This window comes from Schistocerca serialis, chromosome 4, assembly GCF_023864345.2.
Source record: "Schistocerca serialis cubense isolate TAMUIC-IGC-003099 chromosome 4, iqSchSeri2.2, whole genome shotgun sequence".
Lineage (NCBI taxonomy): Eukaryota > Metazoa > Arthropoda > Insecta > Orthoptera > Acrididae > Schistocerca > Schistocerca serialis.
The window spans coordinates 348501139-348513713 of NC_064641.1; the positions used below are offsets into that span (position 1 = coordinate 348501139).

The following is a 12575-nucleotide window of genomic DNA, read 5'->3' on the forward strand; positions in this document are numbered from 1 at the left end:
TAATAACTCATTCGGTTGATTTGATGTAAAAGTTGAAAAAAGTTTGCCGAGTCGCGCGTCAGACCCGCCATCAGTAAACTGCTAATGAATCACAGTGGGAGAGCGTCGTCCGCCTCGCTGTTCTGTAACCGGTCCGGCGGCTGAGGCAATATTTTGCACGTTAGCGGCCTTGAGCCGGCCGTAATCAGACACCAAAGTGACAGTCGGCGATGGGTTCGCGGTCTGCGAGGTGTGTGGCGGCGCTGTGGCTGCTGCTGCTGGCGGCGGCGGGGGCGGAGGCTGGGGGCGCAGAGCTCCCGGTGGTGAGGATCCTGCAGGGGGCGGTGCGAGGCCGCCGACAGGCGATTAGCAACGGCCGCCCACTGCTCGCCTTCTACAACCTGCCGTACGCCAAGCCCCCCGTCGGGTCGCTGCGTTTCAAGGTGCGTATGTCCGCAAGCGTAATGGAACTTAGTCGAATTACATCAGGTGATTGTATTACATTAGGAAAAAATGCAGTAAAAACAAGAGGACTGTTCAATGAAGAATGATCATAACTTTTTTTTTTTTTTGACCGCATACCTTTACTCATCCTTATAATTTTGGTGGTCCTTCTCAAAGTAGTCTACCATGAATGCGATGCACTAGTCCCAGCGTTTCTGCCAGTCTTCAAATACATGCTGGAAACCATTTTTTGAGATGTCCTTCAAAATCGCCTCCACAGCCTTCACCACTGCTTCTGATGATTGATAATGCCTCCCAGAAAGGCATTTCTTAATGCTAGGGAATAGAAATAAGTCACTTGGGGCTAAATCCGGACTATAGGGAGGATGAAGGATGCACTTCACGTTGATTTTTCCAAGATATTAAGTAACATTGGCAATATGCGGCCGCGCGTTATCGTGGTGCAGCATCCAGCCTGCTTGAAGGAAATGTGGTCTTTTGTGCCTGATACGGACTTGCAATGTTTTCAGGACATCCCTGTAGTATTGTCCAGTTACTGATGTGCGTGCAGGTACGACATACTGATAAACCATTCCATGAATATCAAAGAATGAGAGGATAGTTACTTCCCAGCAGAAGCAAGAACTTTTGCTTTTTTGGGGGTTCGTGATGAAGGAGATTTCCACACTGAGCTTTGCCGTTTGCTCTCAGGAGCAACATGATGCAGCCAGGTTTCATCAGCAGTGATTACATTTGAGAGAAACTCCGGATCTTCCTCTAACATCAACTTTAACTGCATGCAGACTTGCGCCTGATTGTCCTTGTATTCCAACCAAACATTTTCAAGAACACAAACTAATAAACATTTAAAATTACATTACATAAGGGTTTTTTATTTTTTATACAGTTAATTACTCTGCAGTAACAACATCCTTTGTCGTCATAAAGACTGAAGAGTAGCATCTTTACAATAAAATATAACGAAGTTATCAGAATGGAGTAAATACGGTACTGCAATTATAAATTCATGCTAACATACATGGCTAAAAGGTATTAACCCCATTTACAGATTTCTTTAGGTCTTACCTCTTCTTACCGTTCCACGCGATTGTGACTACGATAATTTCTGATTACCTGAAGATATTTCAGATAGTGGGTTTAATATTTATTGTGTAACTGAATGGTACCTTTTCCTTAAAAAAAATCTGTAAATTGAGTTAATTGCCTTTAGCCATGTATCTTAGCATGAATTTATGTTTGCATTGCGGTATTTATGCCATTCTTATAACTTCGTTATATTTTATTGTAAAGACGCTAGTCTCTAGTTTAGACAAAGGATGTTGATATCGTAGAGTAACTTATTCTATAAAAACCAGTATGTAATGTAATTTTAAATATTTATTAATTTGTCTTCTTGAAAATGTTTGGGTGGAATACCGTTTTGTTACGAGACGTGTGATTAGTATCATCTTCATCCTGCCTACTATTGTAATATCAACGTAATCGTTGGTCTTCGAATTGATTACTATGCGTTCTGGCCCTGTACTGCCAGTATGTGTCTCGTGTTGGTTCTCTTCAGTGAGTTGCTGTTTACACAGATATCGTACTTGTACAGTTCGAAATGAACCGTACTTTCAGTTTTGATTTGTAATGTTGGCTAAAGATTAATTTTTCGACATAAGTAATTTTACTGTTGTTACATTCTAAGTAATAAAAATCTTGTGACCCTGCAGGTAGTTTTCTTTCTGCCTTTTGACATGATTTTTGTTTTGTATTTCGTACAGGACAGTTATCATGGTTTCTGACCGAAACCGGTCGGAATAAAGCGAAAATAAATTCTGCATTTTTGTGTCACGCATTTTATAAAGTATTTACAAGCTGACAAATACCTTAACAAAAGGTTATCACTTTCGCCTAACCAATACATAGCTTACATTGGTGAGATACAAAAATATCTAGAACTGACTTCAAGTAATACTAACGGAGAGCAAGTGGTATTTTGAAAAGTTGTAAGAATTTAAATTGTTCTTTCGTACGGTCTTTGCCTTTCAGATCACTGAAGTGAAAATATTACTATGTTATTTAAATTCAACTTTCTTCAGCATATTCCCATACTTAAATTACGAATACATTAGTTCGCACTATTTATTTGAGTTCGGCTCAAAGCAGACTTACTGAACAGTTTCGGCTCTATATGGTTGCGTTAAAACAGTGTTGAAATACGTAGAGGAACTCATCCACTAAGCCTATGTAAAAGTGTCTGACTTCGTATGTTAATAATGAACAAAGCAGATTCTCTTTTGCAGATACTGAAATGACGAGCTGTAGGAAATGCTGACCGACCACCTGTACTTCGTCACAAGAGTCAGCTAATACAGTTACTAAAGCCCAAACTATTTATTAAAATGACTCCAGTTCAAAGGGTAACTCAGGGTACTCAGACTGCTTGTACAAAACAGGAATTATTTTATACTGGTAATAATGAAATAATATGACTCACAGAAAAATTACATCTATCAAGTCGAACCGCCAAAGAGAGAGAGAGAGAGAGAGAGAGAGAGAGAGAGAGAGAGAGAGAGATTAGAGAATCATGAATAATCATTTTATAACCCTTACATAAAAAATGTCGAAACAACGTTTTCTTTGAATCAGGTTACATTTCTTTGATGATTGACAGCGTTACAGCGTTATTTTAGGCTCTTTACCGCTATCACAAACATTTTACGCCTTTTATTTGACATACGTAATTGTAAAAGCGGCTTAAGATAACAAACTGGCTTAAGATAATTCTCGTTTATTATTCCGCATCAGTTGCATATTTTTGATTAGATTATATGTTTCGATCACGCTGGATCACCTTCAGATCTAAGTACATAGTGCTTCAGCAATCCGTCTTGTCTCCTCAGAATGCTCTGATGGGTTGTGCTGAGAAGACAAGACGGGCTTAGATCTGAAGACAATCGAGACTAATCGAAACATGTAATCTACATAAAATTACGCAACTGGAACGGGACGATAAGTGATAATTATCTTAAATTTCAGCACAGTTGCTAAATCTCTCAAGACGATTGTATCGGTTATAGTGAAACTGGCTTAAAATAGTATAAGGAGCACTACAAGGTACCGAATAGAATAGGGTAAAAAATAAACTTACGGCACAGCTTAACTTAAGGAAGGGATCAGTTGATGGGTCGCGTGGTGACCTGTGAGTAAGTAGTAAATCTGGCAATGGAAGGAAGTTGCGGAGGGGATTAACGCTATAGAAATAGGTTAAAAACTAGAAATCTCACAGGAAAGCGGAGCAAGTTTTGAATAAAGGAAGCAGGTACAAATGGTTGTAGGCTGTAATAGTCATGCAGGCATGAAGAGGCTTTCGTAGGGTAGACTGGCGTGGAGAGTCGCTTCCAACCAGTCTTCTGACTGATGATCATAACAACAACGTTAGAACTCAAGTCAGTCGCTTTCCGTACAAATGTTGATGTGCGGTTGCTAAGAAACTGAGGAATATACCTTATAATACTTGCTATATTATTGGAAAAGAGCATCAATGAGCACATTATTTTTAACTATTAAGTTTATTTGAAACAATGCTAATAATTTATTTAATTGGTACACTGATTTTAATACCTTAGTCGTTATCAATAACTCATAAACACTCTTAAGGCTATGACTAAGCCAGAGAGTTTTATGAGTGTATTTATGTCGTGTTGCTTGACACAGTCACGTCTTGTAAACCCATCGTGTATTTATGTCGTGCTGCTTGACACAGTCACGTCTTGTAAACCCATCTGAGCGTAACGTTGCAACGTTGCAAGGCCATGTGAAATGGAACGAGTCTGTTGTAGGGAAAGTGAATGGTTTACTTCGCTTTATTGTGTGACTTCTCGGGAAGTGTAGGTCATCTATAATGTAGGTCATCTATAACGGATACACTTGCGAGACCCATGTTCGAGTAATTCTTCAGTGTTTGGGATTCCCACCAGGTCAGATCAAAGAAATATGTCGAAACAATTCAGAGGCGTGCAACTAGGTTTGTTACAGGTAGTATTACGGAAATGTTCCGTGAACAAATGCTCCTTGACCTTAAATGGAAATTTCTGTAGGAAAAACGTTATTTTGTGAAGTACTGTTGAGAGAGTTTAGAGAAATGACATTAGCGAAAGACTGCAGAACGATCTTACTGACATGGACATACATAACGCGTAGCCACAGCGACATAAAGATAAAGAAAATCAGGATTCCGTCGGAAGCAAATAGTCATTTTCCCCCTTTCTATATTTGCTAGTGCAGCAGGTAAGCGAACGGATCTGTGGAAAAAGGTGCCCTCCATCATGCATCGCATGGTGTCTTACGTATGTAGAATTAGGAACGACAATATTATGGAAAGTGTAAATTGCTACTCATTACATAGAGGAGACGTTGAGTCGCAGAGAGGCACAACGAAAGGATTGCTATGCATGTGAGCTAAGGGCCAAAAGGCCTTCTTCTAACGTCGAAAACATTCAGACACACACCCACACACACACAAATACACACATACACGCACATAATATTGTCGTTGTTCCACCCTGGATGTGTATGCAGTTATACTCGTATTTCCAAGAGGCTTCCTCTACAGGACCAATCCAATCATTACACAATTTATATGAGTATTTTTATTTATGGATTCTTCCGTTATTTCTTCGTAGAACAACTCCATATTTAAGGTTCAAATACTGTACTTGTTATTCAACCTTAAAGACAGACGAGTATTTATGAAATAAATTTTATAGTTTAAGTTCTGTTTTCCGTATCGTCGGACACTAGCCTTCATGATCTAAGTCGCTAAGTTGTAGTTATTGTGTAAGAGTAACAGTTATCGTTCTGTCTACTTCGGGGTCATTAAAAAGGGAGCACAACTTTCGACAAAATGAGGGGAGGGGTGGATGAAAGAGGGGATGGAGACCCGGAAAAAATCTCACCGAATCTCATTTAGAGGGGAACTGCAATGAAAATCTCAGGTAATCTTTTTTAATTCAGAGAATATGCATGATTAGGACATAAAATTTTGTTTTATAAAATCGAAGCACTGACAAAATAAAGTGCCGATCAGTTTGTATGGCCCCTCTGAACTGAACTGAATGCTTTACATGTCTGCATGCCGGGGATTCCCCGATTTGAAACACGTGCAGGACATGTGTCGGGTCTCATTTGCGGAGTTCTCTGCCGCGCCGGTGCAAATCACAGCGTGTCAGTGAGTCAGTCGTGATACACTGTAACCCATATAAAGAAGATCTTACTGTGTTCAAAATTAACTTCTATCATAACTTTTACGATGTGTCTGTTAAGTGGCAAGTCGACGAGTAGAAAGACACGTGCGGGCAAGAAGTTTGTGGAAGCAAGATCACCTAAAATGTGTCGACAAGCATTCTCTTAATTATCATATAAACCAGGAGATTGAAGAGCTACGTAACCACATGGTCAATGGAAGCTACAAACAATGTTTTCTTTCATATGCGAAGTACGTGAAGACTCAGGACATTTAATGTATATATAATTTATTTGAGGATCCGTCAAAACGGTTAATGCTGTTTTCTTGGAGCCTTTTTGTGGGCAAGTCTGTCTGTCTCCCTATCCGTCCGAATATTACAGTGTTAGCATCTTTACAGGGTTCTTAATCACTTTACAAAGAAAGGTTTAATGTACTTCCCAAATAAGACCGGCTTTTATTAATGTATTTTAATTAGTTTTTAAAATAAATAAAAAAATTGTTTTTACATATTTTTATCAGCATATGGGGTAAACCTCAAGTGAGCGGAAAGGTGGAGTGAGGGGGAGCAGGGTCCAACAACATCTCGACAAATCTCACAAAGGGGGAGGGGACTCCAAATTAAAAAGAATCCCAACATTTTTTATCGACGTCCCCTTATGTGACTAGTTTTGTTAGTCAACCGCAAGCATTCTCACTTATTAGTTGCACTGGTGACAACACGTTGCCAGTCTAGAGAAACACAGCATCATCACAAGACAAATGCCGAATGGTACTCTTAACGTCCAACGTGTCGCCATTGTGGCAGTAAATAACTGTGGGTGCTCGCTAATAAAATAACACGTGACCTAAAGAAGTTCATTTCTCCCCCGAAGAAGATAGTGTGTGAAACTTGTGTGCATGAACATTTTCAAAAATGTTCAAAAGTGTGTAAACTCCTAAGGGATCAAACTGCTGAGGTCATCGGTCCCTAGACTTACACACTATTTAAATTAACTTAACGCTAAGGACAACGCACACAGCCATGTCCGAGGGAGGACTCGAATCTCCGGATTAACATTTTCAAATCACTGTAAAATGCAAGACAGTACATTTCATTTAATCATTTCTTGCTGCTTCTTCGCATTCCTGTCGTACGTGGTGCGTTATAACATATGTTAAGGTAATAAACGTTTAATTTTATCATATTAGTCGTAACTAAAATCGTTTCCCACTTGAAAATGGGTTCTAAGAATTTCCTGTATCGGTATTCACGATATAGTCGATTTCCTTGGTGTGTCTGCCAGGTGGAGATTCTTATTGTTTAAGTCAATAACATTTGGAACAACCATTTGTTTATCCTTTATTTGTGCACTCTCGGTGCATCTAGTCATTATAGTCTAATATTATAATTTAAGTCTTCAACCGTATTCTAATTAGGTCTTTCCTGAACATACTGTGATTTCCCAGTATCATACGTTTCACTCGAAGTTGTTACGTCTTTTCCCTACAACTGCGTCTGTACGATCTTTACATTTCACATTACTACCTATTGTTACACAGAAGTACTTGTATAACTGACTCAACATTCAGTCTTCAATAACTGTAATCAGCGAAATACAGGGTGATTCAAAAAGAATACCACAACTTTAAAAATGTGTATTTAATGAAAGAAACATAATATAACCTTCTGTTATACATCATTACAAAGAGTATTTAAAAAGGTTTTTTTTTCACTCAAAAACAAGTTCAGAGATGTTCAATATGACCCCCTCCAGACACTCGAGCAATATCAACCCGATACTCCAACTCGTTCCACACTCTCTGTAGCATATCAGGCGTAACAGTTTGGATAGCTGCTGTTATTTCTCGTTTCAAATCATCAATGGTGGCTGGGAGAGGTGGCCGAAACACCATATCCTTAACATACCTCCATAAGAAAAAATCGCAGGGGGTAAGATCAGGGCTTCTTGGAGGCCAGTGATGAAGTGCTCTGTCACGGGCTGCCTGGCGGCCGATCCATCGCCTTGGGTAGTTGACGTTCAGGTAGTTATGGACAGATAAGTGCCAATGTGGTGGCGCTCCATCCTGCTGAAATATGAATTGTTGTGCTTCTTGTTCGAGCTGAGGGAACAGCCAATTCTCTAACATCTCCAGATACTGTAGTCCAGTTACAGTAGCACCTTCGAAGAAAAAGGGACCAAAAACTTTATTGGCTGAAATGGCACAGAAAACGTTCACGTTAGGCGAGTCACGTTCATACTGAGTTGTTTCGCGCGGATTCTCAGTGCCCCATATACAGACATTGTGACGGTTGACTTTCCCGTTAGTGCGGAAAGTTGCTTCATCACTAAACACAATCTTTGAAACGAAAGATTCATCTGTTTCCATTTGAGCAAGGATAAAATCACAGAAATCGATTCTTTTAATCTTATCAGCTGCAGACAGTGCTTGAACCAATTTCAGACGATAAGGTTTCATAACTAACCTTTTTCGTAGGACTCTCCATACACTTGATTGTGGAATTTGCAGCTCTCTGCTAGCTCTGCGAGTCGATTTTCCTGGGCTGCGAACAAATGCTTGCTGGATGCGTGCTACATTTTCATCACTCGTTCTCGGCCGTCCAGAACTTTTCCCTTTGCACAAACACCCATTCTCTGTAAACTGTTTATACCAACGTTTAATACACCACCTATCAGGAGGTTTAACACCATACTTCGTTCGAAATGCACGCTAAACAACTGTCGTCGATTCACTTCTGCCGTACCCAATAACACAAAAAGCTTTCTGTTGAGCGGTCGCCATCTTAGCATCAACTGACGCTGACGCCTAGTCAATAGCGCCTCAAGCGAACAAATGTACAACTAAATGAAACTTTATAGCTCCCTTAATTCGCCGACAGATAGTGCTTAGCTCTGCCTTTTGTCGTTGCAGAGTTTTAAATTCCTAAAGTTGTGGTATTCTTTTTGAATCACCCTGTACTTCAGTTGAGCTGCTATATCACCGCACAGCTACCTAAGTTGAAATATCAACTTAAATGTAGTCACGCGGAGGACATAATTATGGGAAGAAAACTAACTTCGTGCAATCATTGAAGTACGTCACAAAAATAAGCTCCAGCCATTTATCGCGAATTATTCGTCAGTCCGATAACTTTATAATTTTGGATTAGTGTCATAGAATATTCTAAGAAGAAGAGTGGCATTCATCAAGGAATTGTGAAACTAGCATGACTGACTCAGACAAATGCAAAACAAAACGCGGAATAATAAGAAGGGTTGCAGATGATATCGTTTGCAAGGTGCGTTATCGGCAATCATTCTTTTCTTTATAATATAAAAAAGTAAATTTTGAGGGAGGAGTACTACGCATTCTCTCCGCCGCATAGCGTACGGTGTACTGGTGTATTGCAGATAAAGAAATCTGCACAGTATTTGCAAAGTAAGCACATAGTAGCCTATGAGTTCGTTATCTAAATCGTACCAATTTTTACCTGCTGGTTAGTATATAAGACGCTCTTCGAGAGGAAGAGTTAATTTTAACATAATTTTTCCGTTTTCACCTACAATGCTGTATTTGGCCAGTAATCAGCTGTTATCCACAATTAATAATTATGCTGGTAGTATGCAGTATGAAGGTTTCGAGAATGCAATGTACAAAATATTTTGCTATCCACTGGAAAAATAATTTTTAAAGCCCATCCACGATCAGTTTTATACATTTGTTCAGTCAGATGTGATTACGATCTTGTATGCATATGGTGACCGGCTGTAAATTACGACCACCAACACGGGCTTTAAATTATACAAGGTTTTACGAGTACAGCAGCTATCAGAAAATTTTAAATCAGTCGGTTTCAATCTAGATCTCAAGGTGTTCATAATAAATTCAGGCTGATTATCATACTACGTTGAGGTACAGGGTGTCCATCCACCATTTGCTGCTTTTCTCGAAGAGTGATAAGTGGTCGAATACTACAAAAAATCACCACTATTCTCCTATTGATTCTAACTTTTTGAAACTCTGCTCAAAAATTGTGATGTAATCGGAAACTTGGGCATACGAATAGTCAGTGCTGAAGGGTGAAAGCTGAGGCTGAAGAACTGTGCTTTTCCTGTTAATTTGTTCGTTTTCAAGGTCTACAAGCAGATACAGCCATATTATGTAGACACAGGCAGCAGATCAGCTACTTCCTATTTTTCTTGTATACTATAAGTGAATGTTTGTTAAGTTTTTAATTGAGTACTTTTACTATAAGTTCCTTCTCCTTTTATTAGTTCAGAGCAATGGAAGACAAATCTTTACTCTTTTAAAGCAAATGAAGCGTTGTATTTCATTGCTATGTCACTTGGTAAAAATATTTTCAGATTAGGACTGGTGCAGTTCTGCAGTACTACTAATGTCCAGTGACGACAGCGAGAAACTACCATATAGACCAGGTGGGGGCCAGTCTCCCACACTACACGCACACTGACGGACGGTATTGTCTCAGTTGTCTCAGTCACGCTGTACCAGTTCTTATGCCGTATGTTCGTTGCTCGTTTCTGTTGGCATAGTTATTAAAATGTCACTGATTACTTTTCGCATTTTCTATAACAAAGTAATATTTCAAACCGATGCATGTTTTTCGAATAAAAATTACTCCTTTTTTTTAAAAAAAAATGTTATGTTTTAGAACGAAAATTTTAGCACTGCTGCTATGGCAAATTGATATTTCGCTTATTTTACTCGATTATTAGTAAAATCTAAGAAAAACACCTTTCATAATAGAGACTAATTAAATACCGAAGGACACCTGGTATTCAGAACTAAAATACCGGTATCGGTTTAACGGTCGGTTTTTCCCACCCATACTTTGACATTAACCTGTGAAGTTGATTACATACAGGGATGGCGGCTTGATTACATGCTAGAGGCAATGACTTCGTTAAGATGGCAGAAATTTTAAAATCCAAAATGGCGATGGCAGGGGCTCGTAGGACAAGCGCGGCGCACTCCGGCACGCACCCCTTCGCAGTACGTGAGCGCACGAGTCAGCTGCTAGGTTGGATACACTTAAAGTCCAAGCGTTACGTCGTCAGCGGTTTTAGGGACATGCAGACAGCACAGATGCCAAGCTCACAATCGTATACACTGAACATCAGGTACGAAGGAAGATTAGGCTTTAACGCCCCGTCGACGACAAAAGGCTACACAGAAAGAGCACGAACTCGGATTGCGGAAGGCTGAAAAAGGAAACAGCGTCGAACCGTTTCAAAGGAATCATCTCGAAATTCTCTTTAAGTGATTTAGGGAAGTCACAAAAACATCTGGATAGCCAGTGTCTTATCACTGCGTCATTTCGTTAGATAACAAGTACAGCAATCCACGTTAGGAAATGAGTCATCCATAATACGAGTCAGAAATCCCTACAATGCAAAATACAACGTGTGTTAGACAAGTATCCGACCATATTATTTTTTACGTACACCTTTCGGATTTGAATCTAGCACGCTTGCATGAACCGACAATGAACCTTCGTGTGCATGCCCCAATATTTTATTACCTGCCGACAGCGTCAGCTGTTAGCAAGCAACGGTTGATTGCGGCAGTGTGTACAGCTCCCATCGAGGGAAGTGACGGAACGACTAGAGCAGCGCTAATGCATCAAATTTTGCCAAAAACTGAGCGACAGCCAAGGGGAAACCATTCGGAAGACTCAGGTGGGTTTCAGTAACTACACCAAGAGCATCACACAGCTGAAGTGGTACAACCGGTTTAAAGCCGGCTATACATCGGTGGAGAGCGAGCAACGCTCTGGTCAGCCATCAACATACCGAAATAACCAGCTGACGGCCAAAGTGAACACGATTGTGATGTGGGAACATTGTGTGACTATCAAAGAAATTACTGAAGAGGTGGGTATCAGCATTTTTTGGCACATTCCATTGAGACCGAAGATTTCGCCATGAAGAGAGTGTCGGCGAAACTCTTGCCCAAACTGCTCATGATGGAGCAAAAGCAACTTCATGCTGAAGTCTCATACTGAACCCTACAGACCGTTTCCACAGCTTCGTGAATACACTAATAACTCGTAACGAGTCCTGGATGTGCGCGTACACCCGGAAACCGAAATTCCTGTCGTCACAGTGGAAGCGCCAAAGATTACCCGCCAAGTGCTCGGGAACGTCAAACTGATGTTGACTGCTTTTTTTGACTTCCACGGTGTGGTACAACAATAGTACGCACCACAGGGTCAAACAATCACCATATAGTTCTATGGAGATGTCCTCCGTCGCCTACTTGATGCTGTGCGGAGCGAGAGACAGGACTTGTGGTCTACATGAAATTGGCGCCACCATCACGACAATGCTCGAGCACATTCCTGGCACTCATTCAGACTTTTCTGGCGAAAAATCGGATTCCTTTGCGTCTACAGGCACCTTTTTTCACCTGATATGAACCCGCGCGATTTCTGGCTGTTCCCTAAATTTAAAAGGCCAATGAAAGGAACACGATTTCAGACAAGAAAGGACATTAAGGCAGCAACGACAGCCGAGCTAAACTTCATTCTGAAAGAGAGTTTTTCGGCATTCTTGCAGGTGTCCAACGCTCCAAGTAAGCTAATTTCTGTAGCTGTGTTGCCCGGGATGTTTAATATCTGCCGCACAAAGTGACTGGCCCTGTGCTATATTGATACTTACTGCGAATCCAAGCCGCGTGGGAGACAGCAATGTATTTAAATCGAAAGGCATATCTGAATCACTGTGCGTCAAGGGAATGAGACGAGTGAATACATCATGACCAGAATGAAAAGGTTATCAGATGCATCGTCTGTTGTTACATTTTGCGATAAATAGCTCATTGTGATTTTGGAAAATTAGTCTTCATTTGTTTCGGGTCAGTTTTCACTATTTCACGTAGAGCTGTGTTTGAACACGAGTCG

General features: G+C 40.3%; 1 protein-coding gene across 1 annotated transcript in view; it reads left to right on the forward strand.

Annotated features, from left to right (window-relative positions):
* The first annotated feature begins 209 nt into the window (after nt 1-209).
* LOC126474451 (juvenile hormone esterase-like) overlaps nt 210-12575 on the forward strand; it is a 123737-nt gene continuing 111371 nt past the window's right edge. Inside the window, exon 1 of the mRNA XM_050101923.1 lies at nt 210-422. Coding sequence (XP_049957880.1) covers nt 210-422 — 213 coding nt within the window. The remainder of the gene's footprint in view (nt 423-12575) is intronic.